This window comes from Glandiceps talaboti, chromosome 18 (genome assembly GCF_964340395.1).
Source record: "Glandiceps talaboti chromosome 18, keGlaTala1.1, whole genome shotgun sequence".
Taxonomy (NCBI): Eukaryota; Metazoa; Hemichordata; class Enteropneusta; family Spengelidae; genus Glandiceps; species Glandiceps talaboti.
In genome coordinates this window covers 2,956,527-2,983,985 of record NC_135566.1, presented here as the reverse complement: position 1 = coordinate 2,983,985, position 27,459 = coordinate 2,956,527, and the positions used below count along the sequence as shown (strand labels likewise).

The 27,459-nt window shown below is 37.1% G+C and overlaps 1 protein-coding gene across 1 annotated transcript in view; it reads left to right on the top strand.

The window, feature by feature from the left end:
- Window positions 1-4,176: 4,176 nt before the first annotated feature.
- Window positions 4,177-27,459, top strand: part of LOC144449176 (sialate:O-sulfotransferase 2-like) — a 37,059-nt gene continuing 13,776 nt past the window's right edge. Inside the window, exons 1-2 of the mRNA XM_078139676.1 lie at window positions 4,177-4,298; window positions 13,792-14,734. Of these exons, the coding sequence (XP_077995802.1) occupies window positions 14,344-14,734 (391 nt within the window). The 5' untranslated portion in view covers window positions 4,177-4,298; window positions 13,792-14,343. The remainder of the gene's footprint in view (window positions 4,299-13,791; window positions 14,735-27,459) is intronic.

Genomic DNA, 27,459 nt, shown 5'->3' with positions numbered 1-27,459 from the left:
TTATAGCATTATGTAGATTGGGTATTGCCTGCAAATATATCTATCTGGATTTCGAAAGAATTTCAACTGTTGACCATCGGCGACTCATTATATTGACTTTATAGCTACCCCCGTGTCGCTTATTACTAATTTATATAGCGAGTGTAGGTAATGGGTTGCCTTCCTTGAATGAATACATGTACAAATTAAATAAGTGGCAGAAACCTATTGAGAAATGTATCAGATGGGTTCATTGACACTGTTCTATCAAGACAGAGATCTGGAACAAATATACTCGTATATCGCTGGTATTACTTTATGGAATGATTAGGTCTTCTATTATTAGTATTTAGGGGTGGACCATTTGATATCCTGGGGGGGGGGGCTTGGAAGATTTCGGGAAAAAAAAGATGCCAAATGGATTTGCTTGAAAAAAATCCGGATATGAGTGGGTGATGGAAAAAAAAAGATGGACCACTGCACTGCTGCTAGAAAAAAATGTCTTGGCAGGGAAATGATGCACAGGTTCGAGTATACTGTTCCACCTGCTCGTACCTCTCCAACCAGGACACTTGTCAAATCATGACAAACAGTTTCAAACACATGTCAGGGACCTGTCAGTTTCGTTGGCCTGTGGTACATATATATATTTGTTCTTGTCTCTGTTTCTTTCATAAATGGTTTAATATTACTTCATGTAAGGGTTCAAACATAACTATACATAAAATTATACATATAATACATATATTACCTAGCTACCACCCTAGTTACAGAACATGCCATGTAAGTGTTTGGCTGTTTCACAATCAGTGCTACACTTATCTTACACGTTGGGGCAAAAGTGAACTTGATGGTTTTGTAATGGTGATCTTCAAACTATTGGATAAAAAATACAAAAGAACTTAATCTAAATTGTTCTAGTCTCTTCAGTATGAATTTGTCAAAAGGGATGATATTCTTCCTATTTCAGACACTACATGTATCGACACCACAACTCAAATTCAAGTTTCTATTGTACACTAGGTATGACCTCCTAAAGTGCTCTAACACATCAGTAACTTTACTATACATGCAATATCAATGCCCCTATACCAATGTTACAGGCCCACTTTTATAACATGGAAAACTTATTTAAAAGGTTATATTTACTTTAACTTTTCGATGCTTGGCAATATATATCTCAGAGGCTATGAATAACCTAAAATTGCCTAAATAGAAACAAAAAACTGCAGATCTGGTGGGGGGGGGGGCGGCCTTGGACTCCATCACCCCAGAGGCCACTCATTCGTTAAACCAACAATAGGATTCACCCAAATTGGTAAAACAAAACTTGAAAAGCTTCTAGGGGAGACCCCTAGGACCTCTCCCCCCCTATAAGAGGTAGACATGTCCAAGCCTCAAATCAAAGTTCTTTCCTCCACCTCTTAGTGTCAAGATGCTATGAAACTTTATTTAAAAAATGTTTCAACCTCACGTAGTTTCTTTTTACATGTTAGCGCTGCCTTGTAAAGTTTGTAAATTATTGTCTGAAAGTGTCTGTGAATAGCCTAAACATTGCCTTTAGAAGTAAAAATCCTCCAGGGCTTCTAGGGGGAGACCCCCCCCCCCCCATTCACACACACTAGTACTCACACAAGAGGTGGACATATGCCAGTCTCAATGCTCTTCCCCTCTACAGCTTACTGTCAAGATGCTATGGAACTTTATTCACTGAGGTCAGTGACTTTTTGTCGGCCTAATGGAAAAAAACACTGACACCCCCATCTCCCCAAGCTGGAGAAACTGACCGGTCTATCTGAATATTTGAGCTCATCAATCAAGTTTCCGATTTGTATTTTCAGTGTGTCATCATACCATGGCATAAAAACTGTCAACGATGTTTATTTAATTGAAAATCAAACATGTATAAAATATGAAGTTTTCTAAATATAATCTGTGTGTGATAGAACAGCATCTTTTTACTCTCTGTATTACCATGTGCGAAAACCAAACAGAAAATTGGGGCAACAAATGTAGGTTGCCAACATCGGCGAAGGAGAAAAAAATGATTCTCAGGCAAGCAGGTGGGAAAAAATAATGACTCTCCGCCAATCTTCCAAGCCCCCCCCCCCAGGATATCGAATGGTCTACCCCTTATTGGCTGAAAGCTGAACATGTTACATACGGATGTCATTTTCTTTTTTGCCTATTCAATTTACTGGATTCCGTGATAAGGCAGTCCATACGACAATGGATGAAAACCTAGAAATATATCCTTGTCAACGAATATGGCGATCACAATAGCCATAACACAGGTTTAAACTACACACGTTGACACTCAAGCAAACTAGAAAAATAATTTCAATTTTGTGTTTCTTGGTGACCGAGAGGAATGGATTTTTTTTTCTGCGATCACATGACAAGTCTACGAGAGCGGTTTAGCCGAAATATACTACTAGGTAAATTATTTATATTCTGAGCTCAAAACTAATAATAAATATGATTCGAGAGCAAGGAAATAACGTTCTTGGTTGTAAGGAATGGATCTTTGTTTACATCGAAGGGATGAATAGATAAAGTAAATATTTAATGAAGTTACTGCTACTCTTTGTATTATAAACGTCATCGGAGACTTATTGTAAAATATGGAATAGTATAAGTAGCAATGACATATAGGATTTCACTGAAGGTAGTCTAGATATGTCAAAGTGTAAAAAATGTCATATGTGACAAAATGGTGAACTTATATGTACATCGGTCATGTGACAAAGTGAAAGCAGAAAATACAGGTTGAATACAAAGCTTAACCATCTAATAACTGGACCCAAAGGTTTACATGTAATACCCAAACACTTCAACGCAATTGGCAACCAGTAGAGTTCATGTAGTTTGCATTTATTATACAACCCTAGTATTACTATTTAATATACGTTACCACATAAACGAAATCTTTTAAATGTATCAATGGAAACTGGCCAATTGACATTTTGTGTGTGATGAATGTCACCATCCTGGCCTGTTGGGCCTCAAATCTCCCTTCTAACTTAATTGACCAAAATTGATAATTGTTTCAGACAGCACAAATACATGTACTATTGGAGTGTGTTATCACGATAAAGAATGTTAGTTATTGAGGATCACAAACTTGACAAGCTTGGCTATTTCTTGATACCTTTTTGCCATTTATTCTGGTATATGTATCTATTTTAAGGTTGATTTTATTATAATATTGTGAATAAATGTCATTACAACTTCTCTGACAGTCTTTCGTATGTTCTATAAATGTTTTCGTTCATTCCATGTCTACACCCATTTCCCCTTGTTTTTCCTCGAGAGGGCGTCCTTTGCCAGAGGATCAAGTCGTAACTTCCCTCGTCCGCTGTCAACTACCACGTACTCACACACTCGCTTAGGGACGAGACTCAATAGGTCAATGTAGGATACAAAAAAATACCTTATTTTAGTGTAAGAGTGGGAGGGTTGAACCATTTTAGTTTAGGAGTGGGAGGGTTGAACTAATTTAGTTCTCATCTTACAAAAACGATTTTACTTTTAATGGAATCCACAGTTTTGTACCCCATGATACGAATATTTCTAAAAACACCCAATCCAAACCTGTCAAATTGAGAAATGGAAGAATTTACGATACAGAAAATACATGGCACTAAAATACATTAAAGAGCTAATTTTTCCCCACAACATACTGACTTTGTATTTATAAAACTACATATTACTACATACTAATTTGAAATGGTTGAAGATCGGTTCTACAATATAAAGTTTGCATGATGCACTAATTAACAAGTTTAAATTTCACGAATGGATGTAAATTTTCTTAGTGAATAGTAGTAATATAGCCATGATTTTGTGGTATTTAGTCATTTGTAAGGGATTCCAGACTGTAAAAAAAGTGGATTGAAAGCAAAGATCATCACCAACATGATACATGTACACGCGTCACACAAAATTACTTCCCCCCCCCCGTTTCCTTGCCAACTATTATTTCTAAGGTGTCACAATGAGAAATGGAAACTCTAAAAGGGTTTACCCTCATGTGAAGTGAATGGTGCAATTTCAAGTTCAACCATACTGTTTCAACCGTACGGTACTAGTATGTTTGCATTGCCTACCATGCTTTAATTATAAATTTGCATAACAATGATGTAGACAACGGATCGGACTGACTGTTGTTGACGCATACCCACTGCACTTGTACTTTGTACACACGAGTACTCCATTGGAAACACCGCCATACTCCCGTCAGAGAATTCTTGGGCAGAGTCATCACCAACGATTTTACTCGTTCTTTGGATAAGACATTAATGGAAGAAGAAGTACAGGTAAGTGGTAGCGACCTTGTCAGGCGACACGTGAAACTCACCCCGTACCATGAGTGGTGTGGGCATGCATGGGGCACTCACTGTACATGATCGTGACCAGCCATATTGTGTTGTGTGGTTTCACCGACAACACGAGATCGTCTTTTCAGAAATGTAAAATTGAGTATCAGCAGTCAATGATGTAGTGTCAACACGGATTCATTGAAGTGTTGGATTGACCATGGGTGTGAATTGGCCCTAATACATGTATGCGTTGACCAAAATGGTGGGCCATTGCATGATGTCCGCCACCCTTTACGCAACAGCACGTTCAGAATAAAACATACTGTCACACTATTAAAACTTGCGTGAAATCAAAGTGCGTTTCGTGATGGTAGTAAGTGGGACAGAATCCGTGTTTAACCGAGTAACCCATTTGTCACAAACTCTTTGTTACATACAATCAACAAGTGTGTGGTTCGACCCAGTTTGCAGCAACCGGTTTGGAACATGGTAGTGGATGCCAACGCGGGGTCTCGTGAGTGGAGGTGTAAATCGTGTCGATTCCGTATAGGGACTAGACCAGGAACACGGTGGTAATGGTATAACGCGGTACGTTAAACCATAGACCCTCCACCAACGTTGGTGGAGGGTCTATGGTACCTCCATCAACTAAGTTTTCATGCTTGGGTCTTCTGGCTCAGTATCCATTTCCTACCAGAGCACTCACATATCTAGTAATAGTGACACAAAACAATGACAAACTACTAGAACAAAAAGACATCGATAGAAAATTCCTGAAACGACACCTTTTTTTCGCCAGAGCAAACACAACAACGCAGTGTTTACACCTATCTCATTGGCCGACTCAGTGTACTTTTAGATGTATCTAGACTAGATATGATTATAATGCGATGAACTCAGTCAAGGCCTACTCTACTCTGTGAAGAACACTTCATAGATTAGACTATTTCGATGCTGCAGCTCAGAAACACTAGACTATCTGAGGTTGTTTCATAGACCCTCCACCCACGGGTTGAGGGTCTATGGTTGTTTGCAGTAACACAAACCTCAGATCATTAGTGGTCTGAGCACTATCATCGCCGCATCCGTGCCACGTCTTATTTTAATGCTAACAGTGATCGGAACGTGTGTGAATTTGTACGTCTGTATTGATTTTGTGTCAATGTGTGTGCTACAGTATGCAAAACTAGATAATGCATTGCCATTAGGTAATTTAGCGGCTAGAGGTCGTGTGTAGGGACAGTTCGACTGTTTTATAATATTTGACAAACGCACACTTTTACATATTTGTATGAAACAACGCCATATAAACAATAAAGCGAGAAGATAAAAAAGGTGATCACTTCCAAATTCAACTTTTGAAGGATTAAGAAATGTGTGCTATTCATCAAAGGTAAGCTTACGTTTCACGATGTTGACCTTGAAGTCATTCTACCTCTAAGAGTACACTAACGACTACCGTTCATCAGAATGTAACTTTGAGCAGGTTTACTTCTTCATTTGTGGGTAAATTTACCTGTAGCTTTTTTCTTTATGTCAGTACTAGCGTTTTGAGGCAATAATTGCAGTATTTCAAAGTCACAGTAAACTTTAATAAAATTGTGTCTTTAGCTGATTAGGTAGAAACAAGTAAAAATGGTCAACTCACCCAAAGCTTACAAATATAATAAACATGTAGGGGTTATTTTGTAGGCGGAGGCGATTAGTGTTACTACAGAAGCGAGTAGATTGGGATGTAGGAACAATTTTCCTTTTATTTGGTTCATATGATGTGGAAAATCGAAGGTAAAAATTAGACTTATCTACGAATGATAGCAGTGCTTGCATGTTTTTCACAGAGTTGCAGAAAGAGGAAGGCTTGATTTTATCTCGGACTACGTTATTTTAAGCTCAGATAACAGAACTGAGTAGTAGATATAAATGCATTCTGATGTTGATAGTGACAATAATGACGGCAATGATATGGAAGGTGTAGAGATCACCTCAAATGCAAGAAACGAACGATTTTGTGTCTATGGTAACACAAATCTCTTACAACTGAAGAGCTATCACTGTAATGCAATTAATGAGTGGTGAATTGGCAATATAGACAGAGAAACTATTATTTCTATAATGGTTTGGTATACCCCAACAACATTCAGGATAATTCTTACTACTCAAAATTATGATTGCTATGGAAACTAAGTTCTCTATAGACACTGCATAGACAAATCAGTAAAATGTATTTCAAACAAGTCACCACGTACAATGAGTGGTCATACAAACCCTAATTCCATGATGTGCATCAAAATGATATCAGTAAATAAGTTGTTGCTTGGTTAGCATGGTAACGGCTCTTGTGTAATAATATACAAATCAACACATTGCTCAAATGTATATACCACGTTTGTAAGACCAAGTCAACAGAAACATGTTTTATGGAAATGGTAACTACATATATTGTTGTTGGTTATGTATGTTTAACTTAATATATATTCTCTAAGTAGTGCATGATATTAAAACAGCTACAGCTTCAACACACTTAACATAAAAGAGAAATATTAACATTTGGTAAAGGGAACAACAAAGGCCTAAAGGTACGACGACACAGAACAAAGGAACATAGATAAAAAAAAATACTACAAAATACGTTAAGGTCTATCAATCGCACAGTAGTCTATTCTTTTAAACCGTCGACACAGCCGACCAAAGGTTGCATTGTACCAAAGGTGCTCATAGGGCCATTTACGCTTCATGCGCCCGAGTACTCTCATCCTTCGGCTTTTTGTTCGGCAACCTGCAGAGCACAGACCCGAGGCGTTTTTACAAGACAAACCAAACAAATGTACACGTGGTCATTGCTGGATATGTTGGATTCTGTGTAGACAGTAAGTGCCGTCGTGTTGTTCAGTCCTATCAGGCTTCGTCAGTGCTGACTAATAATGCGGCACGGATGTCATATGTTACAGAGTATGTTGTGTGATACCCAAAGAAAAATTTCCATTTTTCATTCGATGGAAAACACTTTTGTTTAAGTATTGTAACGTTTGAATTTGTATTGCTTTGTATTACAATGTATGGTATGACCTGGTGTATACAAACCACACCCTTTTATTTGATGTCCTTGGACTCGTTGGATGTATGCTGACGTACACAGTATGTATGTACATTTGTGAACCACATAAACCAGCACAATACATTGGTGAATTTGCGTCAACGGAGGTAAAGAATGTTGTTAATTCCAGCTATTCCAAGGTCGGTTTGTTAATGTTATCGAGTCTAGATCTATTGATCATTTATCAATGTCACCCTCGTGTTTGTCGTGTCAGAGGTCATTGGATGCTGTACTGCATGATGTGTACAGGGCCGTGGCCTGACCAAATTGCCGGGGGGGGGGGAAACTTTGTCTTGGTGCAATCATGCATTTTGAATTTGTATTGCTTTGTATTACAATGTATGGTATGACCTGGTGGTATCTACCTGCGGGGGGGGGGGGGGGGGGCAGCTGCCCCCCCCCACTGGCTACGGTACTGCTGTATGTAGGAAGTCAGTCATGTGTAAATGTGATAAGGTAATGATTGAGATAAGAACACCTAAATTGGTAAGACAAAGAGTAAAGTTATCTGAAATTGTGTGCCTTGCGTTACAGTCTGTTTTTCTCAACTGGTCGCAAGATGGCAGTACACAAGCTAGGAACTTTTATGATAAATCAATAAGTGATTGATTAGTCTGCTGCAAGATACAACATATCATTCCGCCGCTCAGAGTGCCGTAGGGTGATAAGGCGGCATTACACATCATAGCTTGCTGTCTACGTTACATGCGACCTGTGCTTCGTATTCGATTCTGTTTGCAATGTGAGGGCGGTCTGCTTCTGAAAATGTTTCGCTATTGCAGTCCCGTCACGTTGGCTACAACATATAAACACATGTAATAGCCATGAATTTATGTGGCGATTCGACCGGATTGGTAAAATACCCAGGAACCATATCATCCAATTATGTATGTTGTCGGTTTACGTTCTCGAACACCTTTCTTGTCAAAACTGTTTATACTTCCTGATCGAAAACAGTTTTATTACTGAAAAATAGTATTATGAGTGAGCTCAGGAGCGTCTGTGTTCATCCACACATTCACTTCCCTCATTTGGAATAGTAAAACAAATCATTGACCAGTTATCAATTAGCCTTAGGGAACTTGATGAGCAAAAACCTCTGAAACGATATACAAAATATGAAATGAAAAAAAAATAACGTCAAGCGAGTAAACAGCTGAAATATCGTACATGTACTGCATCGATAAATGGTTATTGTATTTCGCGAGAAAATTGAAAATTTTAAATGGAAAATCGGAAAAGAGTGATAAACATCTTGTTCTGTACATTCCGAGTTCGCTGCCCGTCATCAAAATGGAAATCCTAATATCAAAAGCTAATAAAAAACGCTGTATTAGTTCATTATGTAGACTAGTTTCTATTGCAGTCATCAATTAATACTGGTCTCGTAAGATTGCTTGTTTACGGGGAGCAAATGATAAAATGATAAAGCGATCATCATGTAGGTACGGGTTTCGTCAGTTGATGTGACGCAACCCCCGTCCACTGCAAAACTATTCGTTTCCATGGTGACTGTGCAACACATGGTTTATTTTATGAAACCCTTAACATGGTAACCAACGCCGGAATATTTTAGACTGAGTTGGTTGGCTGGGAGAATAAACATAAACTTTATATGGCAATGATAACGTAGTTATGAAACGAACATATTAAAATAGACTAGGCTATTAAGTAAGTTCCGCCGTCACGGTGGAAATAATTTCGTTAAAAAGGAAAATTCTCTTTACATTTTGACAGTGTTTTATACTATTGATTGGTGTCATAACTATAATTAGATAAATCATCCATGTCAGACATGTATATTAATATATGCTATACAAACTGAAACGTCCCTACTACAATGTAAGCAAATTATACAAACATTACCATTTACTCAAATTAAGCTTATGCTCATTTTTCTCCTTTTTAGCTCCGCTGTCAGCGAAAGCTGAAAGCGTAGCTTTAGGTATAGGTGGGTATTGAGGTATAGAGAGTAGAGTGAATCATAGGTGTCCGTCAAACTTTTATATTTTTACTATCTACTCCGGAAGTGACAGTCGGAATTCTTCGATATTTGGTGTGCATGTTCCCTGGGGGGAGGCTATTCAGATTTGTTCATGCCAAGTTGATCTGTGCCATTTTCAATTTTTTTATGATTTTTTTTCATAAAATGTCATTTTCATCAACTCCTTGAAAACCTCTTATTAGATTGCTTTGATATCTGGCGTGTTGATGCGCAGGGGGTAGCTTACTCAGATTTGTTAATTTCAAGTCAGCACATCCTCATTTTTATTTTTTATGATTTTTTTTTTGTAATTTGAAAAAAAAATGAATATGTTAATGAGCATAATGACCGACGCCATATTGGAAATCAGTCGACGAGACTTTAAGTAAACTGCCACTTTTCAAAAGACACTATTGACGTCAAACAAGCAATGTAATATGTGCTATAGTCATAATTCTACGCATTGGGCGCCCAAATGACAAGCGTTTGTTCGAAACAGGGTTGTAAACTTCAAATCCAATTCTGCACCCTTCTACATAATCAGCCAGTCCGCAACATCCTCATTTGCATACTCTATCCTGATTCGACCAGAAGCTGTAGGTGACCTCATTTGACCGAGCGATTTTCCACAGCAAGTATCTTGAGTATCAACACAGGACGTTCTTGGTACTCACTAAAATCACACTTCAGACCCACTATAAAAGTGTGATGTTTTCAGATAACATGTAACTTGTAGTTAATTCTATATTGTCGTGCAATTTGGAATGACAGTGAACCAGAATTCAGACAACTTGCGTAAGGAAGGGCATGCCAGGCATGCGGTTGAAGTTATGGCCGACAGTTCACATGTAAAGTTAAACGACATGAACGTGTCTTGCCTTTCCAAAATGCAAATATTTGGCAAGTAAAAATAATTAAAATAATTACAACTTTAATTTGGCTTCAGACTTTGCATTATGTTTTGCGTATCTTTCCCCGTTTTACATGTAAATCCGAAAAGGTTCTCTCTCATCATGTCATCAGTGTCAGTGATCATACCGCGCGGGGCTGCTTTGAGTACGAGCGAAGTGAGGCATGTTGAGGTATTTTGTTGAGAATTATAAATATTGCGAAATGTCAAGTACAAGGTTTAAATACAATGGAATGATGAAAAAAAATGGCAGAGTCTGCTGACAGGCGCCGGTCACAAGAAACACTGTGAATTAAAATATCAGACGATGTATGTATTAATCGCCGACAATCCACCCGTATGCACGAGGGACTAACCCGGAAGCAAGTCGTTGTCAGCCATACGTTACAGTGGTAACATCGCCCGAGAAATCGCTGCGTTCAGAGTGTCATTATTCACAGAATTGTTGTTTTCGAGTGAAAACCCGTCTTGAATTGTATAACTCTAACAAATGAAGACATGTCAAGTTATATTTTGAAAGTTGTATCGCTAGTTTGAGACGATTTTCTCACGTACTATAGTACTATCGAGGCTTACTTGGAAGTAGTAGGACCTTACTCCAGTTCATCGGGAAGTTTAGCCAGTCCGATAATTCTTTCTGGTTTAGTTTACAACACTTTTGATCACGCAGATTTTGTTGTTGTGATGAAAAGAAATAAAAAAAAGATCATTTCAACCATTTCGTTGTGTTTTCTTTGTGAAAGGTAACCGAACATGAACGAGTGTTACCACTGTAACGTATGGCTGAGAATGACTCTCTTCCGGGTACTTGAGATTGTCGCCGTACGGAAACTAAGATGGCGATTAATACATGTCTTCCCTATATATATCTACCACAACTAGTACAAGTTGAATGTTGTTGACTTTGTAAATTTGTTAGAAAATTGAAATTCAAATTGCCTCAAAATTATTTTAGATCCCTAGTTTATTTCATTCATCATTAAAATTTTCCAGGGTTACAGCTGTAAGACACTGGAATTATTTATAGCCAACCTCAAAATCCTCTTTTTTTCTTTTTCTTGTGTGCATTTCCCAGTCATTTTTTCTGAGATTTTGTGCAATTTTTCATAACAGTAGATTTTTGTCATAAAATGGTGACTATGGTATAAAAGTACAATACATTACCAACTTCTGTGTAAAATGTGTTTTATAGTGAGACATCATATGAAACCACTAACCACTTTATTGCATCGCTAAAACAAAACTGCATAGTGAAGAGCTGAAGACCTGAACCACTTCTACATGTCACCAAAATAAAAAATTAAATTAAAAAAAAAACCAGCGGAGCTATTCTGACTGATAGGTCGCTTGTCTTATTGTAGATTTTGTTCACATATAGCATGTTTTGGCGTGGACCTTATTGTTATTGTAATGGAATTTCCCTGAACTCGTAACAAATTTGTGTTGTCTCTGTCAATAGATATTTTTGGTTTTCAGTCATGTCATTGGTTGATTGTTGTCATTGTTTGGCTCCCATTCACAGTGAAGCTAAATAAAATGGGAGCCACGTGATTTAAAACAATACAAAGGGTCGGCCTGGCAACAAAAATCCTACCAAAATTGTCACATGTTATCGCCTTGTAGACAACAACCTTACTTAGTTATCTTACTAACTAGTAAAATTACTACATTTTCTTCGTGTTAGCTACCATTATGTTAGCAGATAATGTGAATATTGTAAATTTCCCTTACTCGACATTGTGTTAGAAGAGCCTTTGGCTCAACAATTTATCGAGTTTAAATAAAGTCAAACAAACAAACAAACAAACAAACAAACAAACAAACAAATAGATTATCACCAAACAAAGAGATGGAGGAACGTTGAATAGAAAGATATTTGTCGGGCAAGGCAACGATTTGTTTCAACCTAACTGACTCACTGTGTTGAGGTATTTCCACTGAATACTGGATACTATAGCTTTGACCCTGACCTTCATCTTCAAGGTCAAATGGTAAATTGTTCAATATACTTTGAAGTTTCATCCGGAGACGCCATTCAAATGTGTGCACCCATATTGTTAGTGGTATGGTTACTATTTAGACAGACTTTTGACCCTAACCTTCATTTTCAAGGTCAAACTTAAATTTACAGATTAACTTTGCCATGCAACAAATTCTTTGGTGCCAATGTTTTATATGAAGGATTGTATGGTACATAGCAGGTATGACTTGTTTATTGGTCAGTACATGTTGGTTCATGTTTTAGCGTCTTTTTATAAAGAGAATCAACATCTAGTATTTCACAGTTATTCCTCGATTTATATTCTATGTTTTCTATAGTGGTGATGTGAGTTGAAATAGAAAGTTCTGTTAAGGGTTTTGTTACAAACCCATTTCCCTTTTTAAATGCTCACTATAGTAATCATGATTTAACATGATGCATTCTAGTATATACATGAAGGAAAAAAATATTTGAAAACCAAATTCACCTGAGTATCGATTTGGCAGACACCTTGTTTGTTGTGTGACAGTGCCTAGTTTAGCTCCTTGTATTTTAACGTTTCATCTGTGACTCCAGGGATATCTGGGAAGATTTATGCATTGTAGACAATTTCATATAAATTCAAATGTGTTGATATATTATACAAGGAATATCACTGTAAAACGAAGCCGTTGTTTCTCTTGCTTCGGTAATTTTAGTCGAACGGGTGCCGTGGTTCGATTTATTAAAAATCTGTTAACCGTTAGCTTGCCAGTTTGGAGATTGATGAAAATAAACCCAAAACAATAATTCACATTTACATAACAATGGGACAAAATGAGCCATTTTTTAGTCTGACGGTAATATATGCTGGTTTAGTCAATTCATCTATATCATGTTGAATGTGAATGAGATAACAAACAGGGTTATTTCTGCTGCTTGAACCTGCGATGAATGATGTGTGTATTTCCCCTATGGAAGACTGATAAATTTAATCCTATGAAAACACTAATTTACATCAAATGTCAGTGAATACGCGGGCTTGTCGCGAAGGAAAAAACAGTTCTCTAGTGAAAGCAGTGAATTATAACTACTACGATCATTTCCTTGTTGTACGCGTAGAGGTCATGATATTCTGATTGTATTCTATCACAAGAATTATTACCTGGATGGCGACGCAGTCTTAACTGTCATTTCCTATCTTGCTTATATTCGTATTACATTACTTTGCCTACTTTAACTTATGAATATAATATAATATTACAGTCCATTCCTATTATTACATATACTAGTAAGGTGAAAGTATTAACGTGATGACCTCTTGTTAAAATTGAATTCTTTTGTTATGCAAATGTTGACCTCGTTTGTTCTTTATTTGTCTCGAAATACAAATAAATTATATGGTTCGGCTTATCTTAATATTGTCACGTGATTGAATGACTCCCGAAGAGCGTACTCGTAGCTAGTGAGTGCAACATTATAAGGCGCGTGACAACATGACCTCTTACATATAACGTATTTCATTGTTTTCTTTTAAACCAGGCTCCCTGTGCAGGAGGTCGAGTGACGGAGATTGGTGAAACCATAAGAGATTCGTGTTTTCTGAATATAAATAATTGACAGCGAGGATATCTGCACAGTCCATCTCGTATCATCTTTGAATTGTGCATTGCTGGTCAATGGAGCGCAACACACTACGGTAGAATGATACAACTATGTTCGTGTATGACTGATTGATTACGGAGTAAAGGTGAGTTTGTTGACGTTGAACAGACGGACAATTCTACACATCGGCAGCCTGACACTCATAAGTCATTTCGGTGTAACAGACGTGATGGGAGTACGATTTGTCGATCTGTTGACGGTACGGCGCGGCGACGACGTCTTCTGAGATGAGAATGAACTGAACGGCGTGTGACCATGTATGTTAAAGGACACTGTCACACAATAGGCGACACTTCAGTAAAACAAAGGTGACACACTGGACAACGTTAGTTGTAATATTCAGAACTGAAAAATAAACCGGTTGAACACGTGACACGGGCACACCGCTACTAGTACTACTAGAAGAGTGACGGCTATTTGTACTACAGCATGGCTAGCTTCAGCACCAAACTGCACCGCGTATGGCGCAGAAGGTGTGCTAACCGTTTGATAGTTGCCGTTATACTTGTGATGACTCCAATCATATTTCTATCCGCGCGTTATCACCAAACTCTGATAAAGATGGAAACAAATGAACTGTATGAAAGGGGGCACCAATCCGAACCTAGGACGAATAGTCAACAAAATGAGAAGAACGTCGGACAACGAGAACTAGCCAGTCACTTGAACCCTGTCAAACCCTTGAGAAATTTTGTCAATAATTCTAACAGAGACACAAATAAGAAAGATGATGAGAAACCAAGGGCTGGTAGTGATGGAAAAGATCAGGAAAAGAAAAGTGATGTTACAGAGAAACAGCTGATAATTGGCGACTGTAAAGGTAAGCAGTTACTATGTGGTAGTCATGTTAAATATAGTCGTAGCCTAATCCAGTACATTTCCCCAAGGTAAATATACAGTATTAGATAGACACATCATGAAGAAAATTACCGGATTGCCCGTCACTTCATCAGTTTATTTCAGATGGAGATATATGCGAACACGCACAGGATTGGACTGTGAAATAATACACAAAGAATGTGTGAACGTGGCGTGGCGTACCTCAAGGGTGCTACGCAAACATATAGTTGTTGATCATGTTGATCATGTTCATAGTTTGGCTATTGACAACAAGTAGTGCAAACACTACAAATCACATAGTATACGATATATGTGGCGTTACACTTAAAATGAATGGGATGTTAGGTCAATTCCTTCTTGTCAAAACAAGAAATAAACGAATCGAGTAAATAGTAAAAGGAACCTAGTCCTAATGATATAATCAGACCATGAGGAGTGAAACAGTCTTGGATGTGTGTTGGGGGGGGGGTGAGGCGCAACTTCTATGACTTGGAAGATTAAAGACTGCAGAAGGCATAATGATACTATGCTATGAAGACAAGTGTTACGAATATAATTGGGTGGGTATAGGTAAAATGCACGTATACGTATATAAAGGCTGCAATGGATTGTATGCTCCCCAGGTAGTTGAGGAAGTATAAAGGGCCGATGTGCCGCTATAGATCCGTGCCAGGGGTAATAATTGTAAAGCGCTTTGAGCACAGAATGGGAAAGCAGTATATAAAACAACAACAACAACAACAACAACAACAACAACATTATTATTCACAAATACAGTTTTCTAAATGCAAAATGTTAGAATATATAGCTTTATATGTATATGACTGACAACTTCTTTAGTCTTATGTGTTGGGTTCCGTCCGTCCGTGCGTGTGTTCACCCTCCTATCTCTGGTTCTCTGGCATGCGTCAATTGATTTCAACCAAACCTGACATAAAGGTAACATACTACATGAGATGTGCACACCTCTTTGTTTTACGACTGAATCAAATATGGTCGAATGGCGGCCATATTTGTTGTTAAATTTCACAATATGCGTCATAACTTTGGAGGTATAATAAGTAGTAACTCCATTCAAGTGTCTACACCCATATGCATATTATCAAATATGAACTTTCTTTCAAGACCCTGACCCTTGACCTTGAAAGTGTTTTTTAAGGTCAAATAGCCAATTTTGGCTATCTGCATAGCTTTTTGAATAACATATTTCAAGTGATGATGAGGTTTTAATCATGTGGTTTTTACTATGTGAGGCATTTGCATGGCACTTAATTTCACGACCATGACCTGAATAGCAAAATGGCGGCCATGTTTGTGATACACAAACACATTTTGCATGTTATCGCCAAAAGTTTGATACACATGGACACCATTCTAGTGTCTACCCCTACATTATCAATGATGAGCTTTCTAATGAGACAGTGACCTTTGATCTTGACAAACATTTTCAAGGTGAAATGACCAAAATATTTCTTTCCGTGTTAACCCAAGAAATTGAATAAACGACGACTCCATTTAAATGTCTATGACCCAAAGGTCAGCTTTCTTTCCATATCTAGACCCTTACCTTTGATCTCCATATTCAATGTCAGCTAGCATATTGGTCAATAAATTATGAAGTTTTGTATTTCAGAGTCGAGACATTTGCACAATAAGTTTGCCGTAAAATGTACAAGTTGGTGACAATCCATTTGTGTCATATTTTCATTTATGTAATGAAACATTTATTTCACACTAATGACAATAATTATTACAAATCCATCATGACGCAATTTCCCGATATTTATATCTTTGTGTAATTACGACATGTGAGGTTTACTATCAGTATATAGTCCCCAGTGTGGATGAGGGATGGTGTAGGCTTGCAAGATTCGAAATTACTCTCATTTTACAGCTATACAAAATTATGACCCTGAACCGTGTCAACTCCGAACCCATGCTTGTTTGTTCTATTGACAGGAGTACAAATATAGTATCTTCTAATGTTAGCATAGATCCCTAACAAAACTATGTGCCGCTTTGAATTGGTAAACGTGTTATACTTTTATACGTCGTCGATTTGCCGTAGCAATGGTAAACACTGACCTTTTAAGTGAATAACTAACACAATAAAGTAGAGAGTTGTAATGGACAACTTGTCGTTCTGCTCTATAAAGCCTTTCTCCTTAGGAACGCTGTCTTCCTGTCAACGCCCATAATGGGAGATTAAAATATATTACATTACATTTAATTTGTGGTTTACCTTGTGGATTCAATCGGTATTACAAAGAACATAAAGGCGATGTTTGTATATGTATCTGAATACAAGGAGTAGAATTAATGAAAAGGTTACTTTGGGATGAAAGGCCAGAACAAACGGAATTGACTGTTTCTATTTGTGCTTCCCGATACCTCAAGCAGCGATAGTGCTTTCGTTGTAATTGCCGCGATAGAATCCATACTATAGCCATTAAAGGTACTCAGGATAGACCACCAGCAAGTAGCAATCATAACTTGCGCATTGTCAAAGAAACAATTTGACTTTGCCCTCCCCCAGCAGACAACGAGGTAGGAAATTTGGAATCTTGTCTCGGATAGAAATTACCATCTTGATATATTGGCAGCACTGAAGAATGGAGCGTCAGACCCTATATATATGTTAAAGCTTACACCAATCATCTGAGATAATGAATATGAAAAATAATATCAATTATATTATATTTTGTACTCCAATATTGATGGTGCAAGTCTAGAGATGTGATTGGTCTAGACATAATAACTGTGCTAAAATAGTGATATAGTACAGTTGGCATGCCTCCAAGTGGCCCTGAATGAGAATATTATTTGACGGTTGATGTTGTCGATCCCTACTAAGCATAACACAAAGTCGTCAATGCTGAACGCTGATATCGGCCGTATCTTAGAGAAATGAATGTGATTTCGAAAGCCCCAGAATTGTCCACTGACGGTTTACTCAAAATCATTGCCTTAGGGCGGTTCAACACAGACCTCTATCATGTCGTTCTTGACTACAAAAAGCAGACACCACAAAACAGATCATGTACTAAAACTGCCACAAAATGAATCTAGCCTCAAACCATTTACAATATTGAAATTGTTAACTGTACAAAATCAACAAAATCACACACATTGATTCTCTGCACTGTATCATGTGAATCATTGTTTTAAATGTAAGTTTAGTGGCACTATCCTTGGCTTCATATTGTGGGATCATCCAGGAGGTAATCACATAATAACAAATTCAACCGATATTCAAATTCCGGGGCCAATATACTAGCACTTTATTTCCATTCCAAACCACAGTTTGTTTTCCAGTTTTTGAAAAATGAAATTCGTTGCAAATTTCAAACATAGAGCTTGAAGGTCCCCTCAAAGATTTATGTTTCAATGTAATGGTATAACATAATAGCAATAAACCACCCTGGGAATGGTATACCCTAAGGCTTGGTTTGACCAGTTGACTCCATTAATGTCAACTGCAACTGGTACAAACCTCGGGGTAGTTTATTGCTTAAATATATGGCAATGAGGTAGGCGACGAGTTGAAAGCCGTCGTATCTGCAAATTATTTTGCCAGTGAACAACCAACCAAATCGTGAGTAGTGGAGCCTGCTTTTTATATTTTTGATCAAGTATGTTCTCTGAAATCGTAAAGCATAAATAATAGACAACATTATGGTGACAGTCAAAATACCTTGTACGGTATCTGGGCCAGTCTCGGCGGACATTTTTGGATCTTAACGAGTAAACAGCACTGTGGTCGACTAACTTGTCAAACTTGTTTGCTATGTTACATTAATTTTACTTACATTTTCTTTCCATATTTTATTCAATTGTTGTTTTCTTTCCAATCTTTAGTTTTCAATTTTATTCACCTCTTTTTCTAAGTGCACGTAGAAAGCCAATTTCCAATGCATTTTTTATGCAAATGGCAATAAAATTATATGATTATTATTAATCCCCAGATAAAAATCGTTTTATTTCCGAAATCAATCATTTTGCCTTTCAAACCCGTCATCTTTGTATTTTATTATAATCTCTGTTGCATCTTTGTAAATGGGTTTTTCAAAGCTATTGGTGTAACAGTTGTTCATTTCAAATCGAGTTTTGTAATTTTAAGTAATTTTTCTTCAAAGATTCTTCGATCGCAACTAATGTTGATTCGTCATGTGACTGTTTGAACGACGCGATATAGTGATTTATATTATACTACTGAAGTGTTGACATCGAAATAGCATCGCCACCATATTTCAACATACAATGTGAAGAATCTACACAACACATCGTTAGGTTTGTCGACGTGTCTGATGTCGTCACGTCGATGATCTATGAAGTTAACCAATCGGTATCTTTACATCTTACCGGTACCTCAGTCCACTTGTCAGCGCTCAGGCCACGACAAACTATAGTCAATGACCCTACAGTAACTGTACTTACGACATTTCAATCCAGACACGGGAAATATTAACAGAATATCACAAGTAACTAGTACATGTATAAGTATCATCGTAATCAGCCCAGACCGAGTTACATGAGATGGTAAACACTTGCATACAATGGCATAATGATCTGTATGTAATGTTTTCTATAGATCGGTGAGCGTGTGCATTACACCGTTTTGTCAACTCGATGACATGTTGTTTGCTTCAACACGAATACAACAAGGCAATCCGTTTTATAGCACATGACCACACCACAATTGCAAACAGTTGTGATTTATTGTCGGTGATGATAATTACAATGTTTTCCTATTCATATACATTGACGCGACATTTTGTCATCTAAAATGGCAGGAAAACAATGATACTCTTTGCACCCTTGCAGTTGTGTTCACATTTTCTCCTTAAAAAGTGAAAGCAATGTCCCTGTATTTCTTGGACTCATTCAAAGAGTGAAATAATTCAAATTTTTCCCAACAATCGGTTAACAGTGTATGGATTGTCCAATCACCCTCAAGATAAAACAATATTTCGGCTCCTTATGTACGAATTAATGAACAAATATTTTTCGGGACATTACTTGTAAAGGAAAATTTTCCGAACCCAATAAATTTTGCCTTTAAAAGAGATAATTTCATTTGGCGAGGAACGTATTGATTTAATTCAATAAATGAAATTAATATTATTAAAACTAGAAAATGCAGGAATTAATTATCTTGAGAATAATTTTTTCGGAAATAAATCTTTGCTCTTTCTTTAGTACATAAAGGGTCATGGCGGTAATGATGAAAGGGAGAAACCCTCTAGGATTTAGAGACCATTTTCTTGCGTCTATCTCCCCATCTGTCTTGAATATTGAGAAATCTTCTTACATGGCACACAGCAATAATGTTTAATACATGGCAAATCGACACCATGCACAAAGTTTAAAGTTGGGAAATCGTTGAATTTTATATGCTAAAATCAATTTTACATCCAAGTCGAGGTGAAAAGGATGCATTAGCATTTTATTGATTTGAGTTCGACATTTCTCCACTTTTCGCCAATTTGATAGTGATATAGGAAGACGAAATTTCAATAGGAAGAACCCCAAACAGCTATGCACTGAATATCTCCATGAATTCTAACAATACTATCCTGTGAAATGACAGTGATCATTACCTAGCCTATCACATTGATCAGTTTGTAGACAGTTGTACATATTAGATTGCCCATGCAGCTAATGGATTATGACATGGTCTTCTTATTCGATTTGCTATTACCAGCAACTATGTCCACGGACAATAGAAACAGATGCTATCGTTAGTTTTAGTTCCTGACTACACTACTAAAACTGTGTAACTGCTGCTGCTGTTTTTGTATATTATAAAGTTGAAAGCTTTTTGTTCATTCGCCTCATCAGTCAATTTATATTCAGATTTGTCAGTAATGATACATGTAAACCCGACGTCTGAAAATACAAAATCGTTTCACGTGTATCTCCCAATCCATGGCTCTACTCGAAATCTTGCAATACAAATGAACTCATGTTATACATTGTTTGTACTAAAAGGTTTTTAATGCTGAACTGTACTAGGCAATTGATGTGACATGTGAGAGTTTCTCATCAAGTGCTACTCGTACTTCTGTACTTTGACACACAAAAATTAACAGCCGGTGTCTGTATTTGGCCATTGCATTGTGCCTGTCTGTCTGGCAGTACTGTAAGGCAACCGATACACGGGAACAAAGAAGAAACAATAACTGCAAGTGACATAGAATGAATGAATGAATGAATGAATGAGAGAGAGAGAGAGAGAGTGTGTGTGTATGTATGTGTGTGTATGTGTGTGTCTGTCTCTGTCTGTGTTTGTTTGTTTGTTTGTCTGTCTGTCTGTCTGTCTGTCTGTCTGTCTGTCTGTCTGTCTGTATGTCCGTCTGTCTGCCATAATGCACAAGCATATATGTATATATGTGTGTGTGCGTGCGTACGTGCGTGCGTATATATGTATTTATGTATGTATGTATGTATGTATGTATGTATGTATGTATGTATGTATGTATGTATGTATGTATGTATGTATGTATGTATGTATGTATGTATGTATGTATGTATGTGCGCGCGCACGCACACACGTATGCATTTATTATAAATACTCACATGAAACGTGTTCACTGTATGTTTCAATCAGACCATGACGAAGTTTTATGTTAATCTAAAAATCTTATGGCCAGCGCAGGGAACACATTTATTGTACTTATCAGGAAAATGAAAATTAAAAAAACTCAAACGTATTACAACTACAGAAATAATTGACCATCGATCGGAACCCTTTACAACGTGGAAATTAGATGGAAATGGACAATTACATTATTGTAAGTAGTTTGAATTGCAGACCTGATGAAGTAGAGGATTTAATGGAAAAATATTGAATGTCATATGTAAAATAATCTATAGCGGCAAGTGTACAGTGCGTATAATGTTCACACGTTCTCTTCCCCATAAATGTAGATATTGATTTGGTTAACAGCTAGTTTAGAAAACGACGAAGGTTCTGAAACCAACTTTGAAAGAAAACGTGATAAAAGTACACATTTTATCTAAATCGATTCTAACCGACATTTTAGAAGAAAATAGTACTGTATAGTTAATATCCTGATATATTTGATCATCGCTACAATACTATGTATGTATGTATGTATGTATGTATGTATGTATGTATGTATGTATGTATGTATGTATGTATGTATGTATGTATGTATGTATGTATGTATGTATGTATGTATGCATGTATGTATGCATGTATGTATGTATGTATGTTTCAGTTAATTTCTCTTCAGATTGCGTTTTCATTTTCTTTAAACTCATAAAGGATGTTGAATTCTGGCACGGAGACTTATGTGAAATACGTAATTAAAGTCGTATTACAGTAAGAAATAAGACTGGTGTGTATTCAGAATTACTCACTCAAGTATCAATCCAAAAAGCTATTTGGCCCAAACTAATGATTTAAAAAGTAATCTTATAGTGGTGTTATTACACCATTTCTGATCAAAACGTTATACAACATCATAGAGAAATTCTTACATTACTTACACGTAGGATGATAAAACTAAACTCCGTGATGGAATGATAGGGAAAGGACTTGGAATCAGCTACATATGTCGTTCTCACGAGCTGAAATTGTTATACAAAGGCGTAGAAACCCACTCTTTTAAAATTTTTAAAGCATACAACAATGAAACTCAACTGGGTGAACGAAATGATGTAGAAATGTAGTAAGCTACACCGTTCTAGCGAACCGAAATAGCGTGTACAACAGGCATAGAAATACATTTTTTTAATGTTCATGAACGATAAAACCCAACTTGGTGAACGAAATGATGTGAACATGTTAGCTATATCGTTCCAGCAAGTTGTCTATGCAGTTGTCTGGCATGGTCAACATGGCTGACATACATAGTAAGATGCCGAGGGGTTCGGAAACAACGACGGAACACAATATAGAAGTGCGTCAAGGAACTCGATTAATCAATGATGAATGATCGGTGGAAATTTTATAATTGTCGTCAGTGAAAAATTCAGTGGCATGGCAATTTAATTATCAAGCCAAGAGTTTGCACGTATAGTGATTACAATTTGTATACATGCATGTCCGTAGGCGATTGATGATCTATGGTTTGCGTATATACACACATGAGTATCCAATCATCATGTATTGATAAAGTGGTATGGTTAATGTCCGCCTTGGCATTCATATTGTATGTTCATAATCTTAGGCTTATATTGATAATTTATTACATTATATATCGTACCTATACATAACGTGATGTTAGAATTGTCAGGAGAAATGACATCATTTCTATGACGTATATTGAGAATGCAGTGGTTTTTACCTCCCGTAAGGGAAGTTTATGTTATACCTCTGTCTGTCTGTCTGTCTGTCTGTCTGTCTGTCTGTCTGTCTGTCTGTCTGTCTGTCTGTGGATGACTTAAACCCAAGAACCGCTCAACCGATTGCCTTGGTATTTGGTGGAGACATTACTTTTGGAGTTTAGTTGGGAAATTGTTGAAAAAAAATGATCGCATTAGAGATGTGCGTTTGGGTCAAAAATTAGAATTTTGATCAAGAAACTTAAACTCAAGACTTACTTGGCAGATCGGTCTGAAATTTGGTGGAAGCAATCTTAGGGATGTTTATATTAAGAATTGTTTATGACATGATCCAATCAGGGATACGGTTCCAAAAATGTAACAAAGTATGCCTAGCAACAAGAGCATGCTCTACCTGTAGCAACAGCCAAATACAGTTGTACTCTAACGCCATTGGCGCTATTTTAAACAAGTATGTATGTTGTACCAAAAACCCACGATATATTGAGTATCAGCTAGCCATATATTTGGTTCACTGTTGGTTATTTATGTCACCTTTAGCTTTGTTGTTTCAAGAAATATGAACTTGAATTTACTGGAATTTAACATGGTTGTCATGGTACTGGAATTGAAATAATGTTAATGATTCAAGACATAAGAATACCCTTTTATTTCGTTTCGATTACGCTTGAGATATTAAAGTTTATCATAGTATTGGTGTTTCTGAAAATTTGACAATGCTTCGCATTTAAACACATTTCGCGAAATTTCTCAGATGTCACCGTCAATTTTCATAAGTTCATATTGTGAGCTTTCAGAAAAGGTATGATGGAATCCCAGCGGTTAAGGTCTGGCTCTTGATCTAGTAGTGACACAAGGCCCCTCATGTTACTCGATTTTCCTCGGCTGAGTGAAAATATGTTTTGTATTAAACAAGACAACCAAATGTAAAAGGTGCCCGGGCATTGCTGGAAAGCTACATTTATCTTTCACACACCTGACAGTACATCTCCTACACCCTATGTGACTATGCTTTCTTGTCTCGGGGTCAGGGACGTGATTCTTTTTGTGCTATACATATCATTCAACGTAAATTACTGCTGTCAAAACCCAACTGCAAGGGATGCATGCATTTATGCAACAGCTACACTTCAAGGTGTTTATTCTCCATTATTCAAAACTCATATTTTGATGCATTTCTCCGTCTCTCTTCCGAGAGTTTACCCTGAGATTTAATGTATTTACTTCCATGTAATAACGTCATTATCAAACAGGATGTGAATTCAGATAAAGGATTCTTAAAACTTTCCGAGTCAAGCTGTGGAAATGGAAAACCATACAGTCTCAAAATCTAGAACATGTTTTATATTGCTGTTATCAAAACCTAACTTCATAAACGGCAATGGATGAACTCATCAGTCTCATGAATGCATTTTGCAATATCTACATTTTCAATGCGTTCATTCCCAATATTCGAAAACCATAGTTTGATCATAGCCGTTGGAGAGAAACATCTATAGTTTGATGCATAACAGTTAAGCACTAAGGTACTGAAAAACTTGACGATTCGTTTGTCATATAATGCAACGAATTCCTGTTCGAATTCCTATCTTCATGTACAATTTATGAGGTAAGCTTTCAGCATCTTGATTCGTGCGCAGACAGGAAAAAGGTGTGATTTATGTGTAGAATGAAAGTCTGAGATTTTTCCCTTAAGAGGCCACTTGGCAACATGTACGATTACAATACATATACATGTTCTTCGATTTACTAAGATTTGATGAAACAGAACGTGAATTCACATAAACGATTATATTGTTCCAACTCAAGCAGGGAAAATTGAAGTTATTTCCTTGTCAATAGAATGAAGTGGCGAAACGACAGACTATGAATTTTAAACGAGAAGCTGTCAATTCAAGATGACAGCAATATACCCTTTCATAGAATTATATGGGAAATTGCCAGTCTGTCGTATTTGGAGCTTGAAGTTGACGACGACTATTAAAAGATTGTGCCTCTAAATTGCGCAGTGGATGTCAAAAGGTACGATGCGCAATAGGGCAAAGGTCAGATGCCTCACTGTCTATCCACTTCCGTTTGCATTGTCCAAGACCCAATATCTCAGTAAATTCGATTGTAAATGGTCAGTCAGATCGTTTCGTAATATAATATCGGTGCGACTGTCGTGGTCATTTTAGCCTCTGAATAATCCTCCGTAACTCCTGTCAAAGGAGACACTGATGCAATGATCAATTTTAATCTGATAATCCTATTGCACTCTCGGGAATGGTTTGTATTCTTGGTATGATGTAGCAGAACTAGGTATGAATCATTCATCTACAAACACCATTGAACCGAAAACATCTATATGTTACTTAAAACGTTTGCTTTTTGGATACAGTCTCGACTTGTATGCCAATCTTGAGAGACATTGACGCGACAGTGTATCGGATATTACGACATATTAAGGTACTTAAATGCTTCCAATCACCGTATATGGTGATGAATAGCGAAGAATTCGTCAACTCCTAAACATACCTACATTAGATTGGCTTGAATGCTCCCTTCAAACGCCTGCTATATAGTTTAATCACTTTGATTATTGGTCGTAACTTTGCAGAGCATTTTATTCCACTCACGTCCACTGAATATAAATCAACACAGAGTTGATTGCCTTTATACTAATTCTGTTGTTACAATCGACTTTTGCAGTTACGGTAATATTGTTTCCCCATTTGAAAGGACACAGTCGCAAGTCAATAGCCTACACACCAACTTACTCTAAATGTGAATGTAAATTGTATCCCGGCATTAAGGAAACTGTAAAACAATTATCGACAACCATGTACTATTAAGTTATTATTAAAACCTGAAAAAGTTACCACAAAAGGTAAATAATCAGGAAATGGGAAAGGCAATGAATTTCGAAGTCAGTATTGTATATTCGGCATGTCTTGAACAATAGAAGGCTTTATGTTCTGGTAAAGCTGTAATTTTTACCATAGCAGCGAATCGATCCACACAATATGCAAACGTCAGTCTTTTGTTACGTCATTAGATGCAGTCAATGAAGACACGCCAGGCTTTGATATTCGAATCCTTCCCCGTATATTAAATCAAAAGCCATTGTAAACCCCTTCACACCACGTGATACATTTGAATATGATGCACAAGTAGATGTGAGACATATTGCGCCAGATGAGGCCCACCCATTGTGAATTTTAGGTCGTCACAGTTGTAAACTGCGATGAATCATTGTTTTTGTATACCTGTCAACGTAATGATACAAAATACCCAGCTACTTGTCGAAATACACAACTTTAATTTTACACACATAGGCTTCGCACAGTTCCTAGGTTATATGCAGTTTCAACGAGCTCACACCAAGAACTCTTTGAGCAAACCTGATTTCTAGCACAACTGAACTGAGAGAGTATATATATATATATATATATATATATATATATATATATATATATATATATATATATATATATATATATATATATATATATATATATATATATACAGTCCAAAAAGAGAGATTCCCCGTGTGTACTAACAATGTAAGTCATAAAGTGTGTAATATCATTTGTACAATTCCATATTCCAAATTACACACACACACACGCGCGCGCACAAACAAGCACACGTCCACCCCCACCCCCCCCCCCCCCCCCACACACACATAAACAAGCACACGTCCACCCCATACACGCTGTCTTTTAAGGTTCTGTAAATATAATACAGCAATAGTGCTACAATAGGCCTGGTGAAATTCAAGTGTGTTTTTGTGTGGATTTTATTTGGTGCATCTATTTTTTGAAATTATTCAAACCAATACTGATGATGGCCAGATCATACTATAGCCCCTTCAATAATTTAATCTATGAAACTACTTCAAGAGGCAAATTTATCAAAACGTGCAGGGATATGTTTGTCCAGATGAAGACAATATGATATCACTGACCGGTGGTCCGCTGAGTTGATAAGCATGTAAAGTGTGGATGGATATGTAAATTCAGTATGAGGATGTTTTCAAGCATAGGAAAATTATTTGTATGATTTTTTTGTATCTTGTATCAACGTGGTAGGGCGATGACAGGAAGTGACGTCACTGGTAGAATTACGGCCTTAAAGCCCCTCGCTGAATCGAACAGAAATGCACCCTTCGTTCTGTACGTCAGCAAGCTCATTACGAGACTTTGAATGTTTTTATTATTGCTATTTCAAGATGATATCGGATACTGTACTCTAAGTAAGGAAGGATGTTGAACATACAGAGGGGGCAAAGGAAATCAATCAAACTTAGCGGGAAAACAACAAAGGCAGTGCGAAGTAATCAAATCAGTGATTTATTTTCTTACGTCTGTGTTGTGATCCAGATTAGACATGAAGCTGAGATTGTCCTGA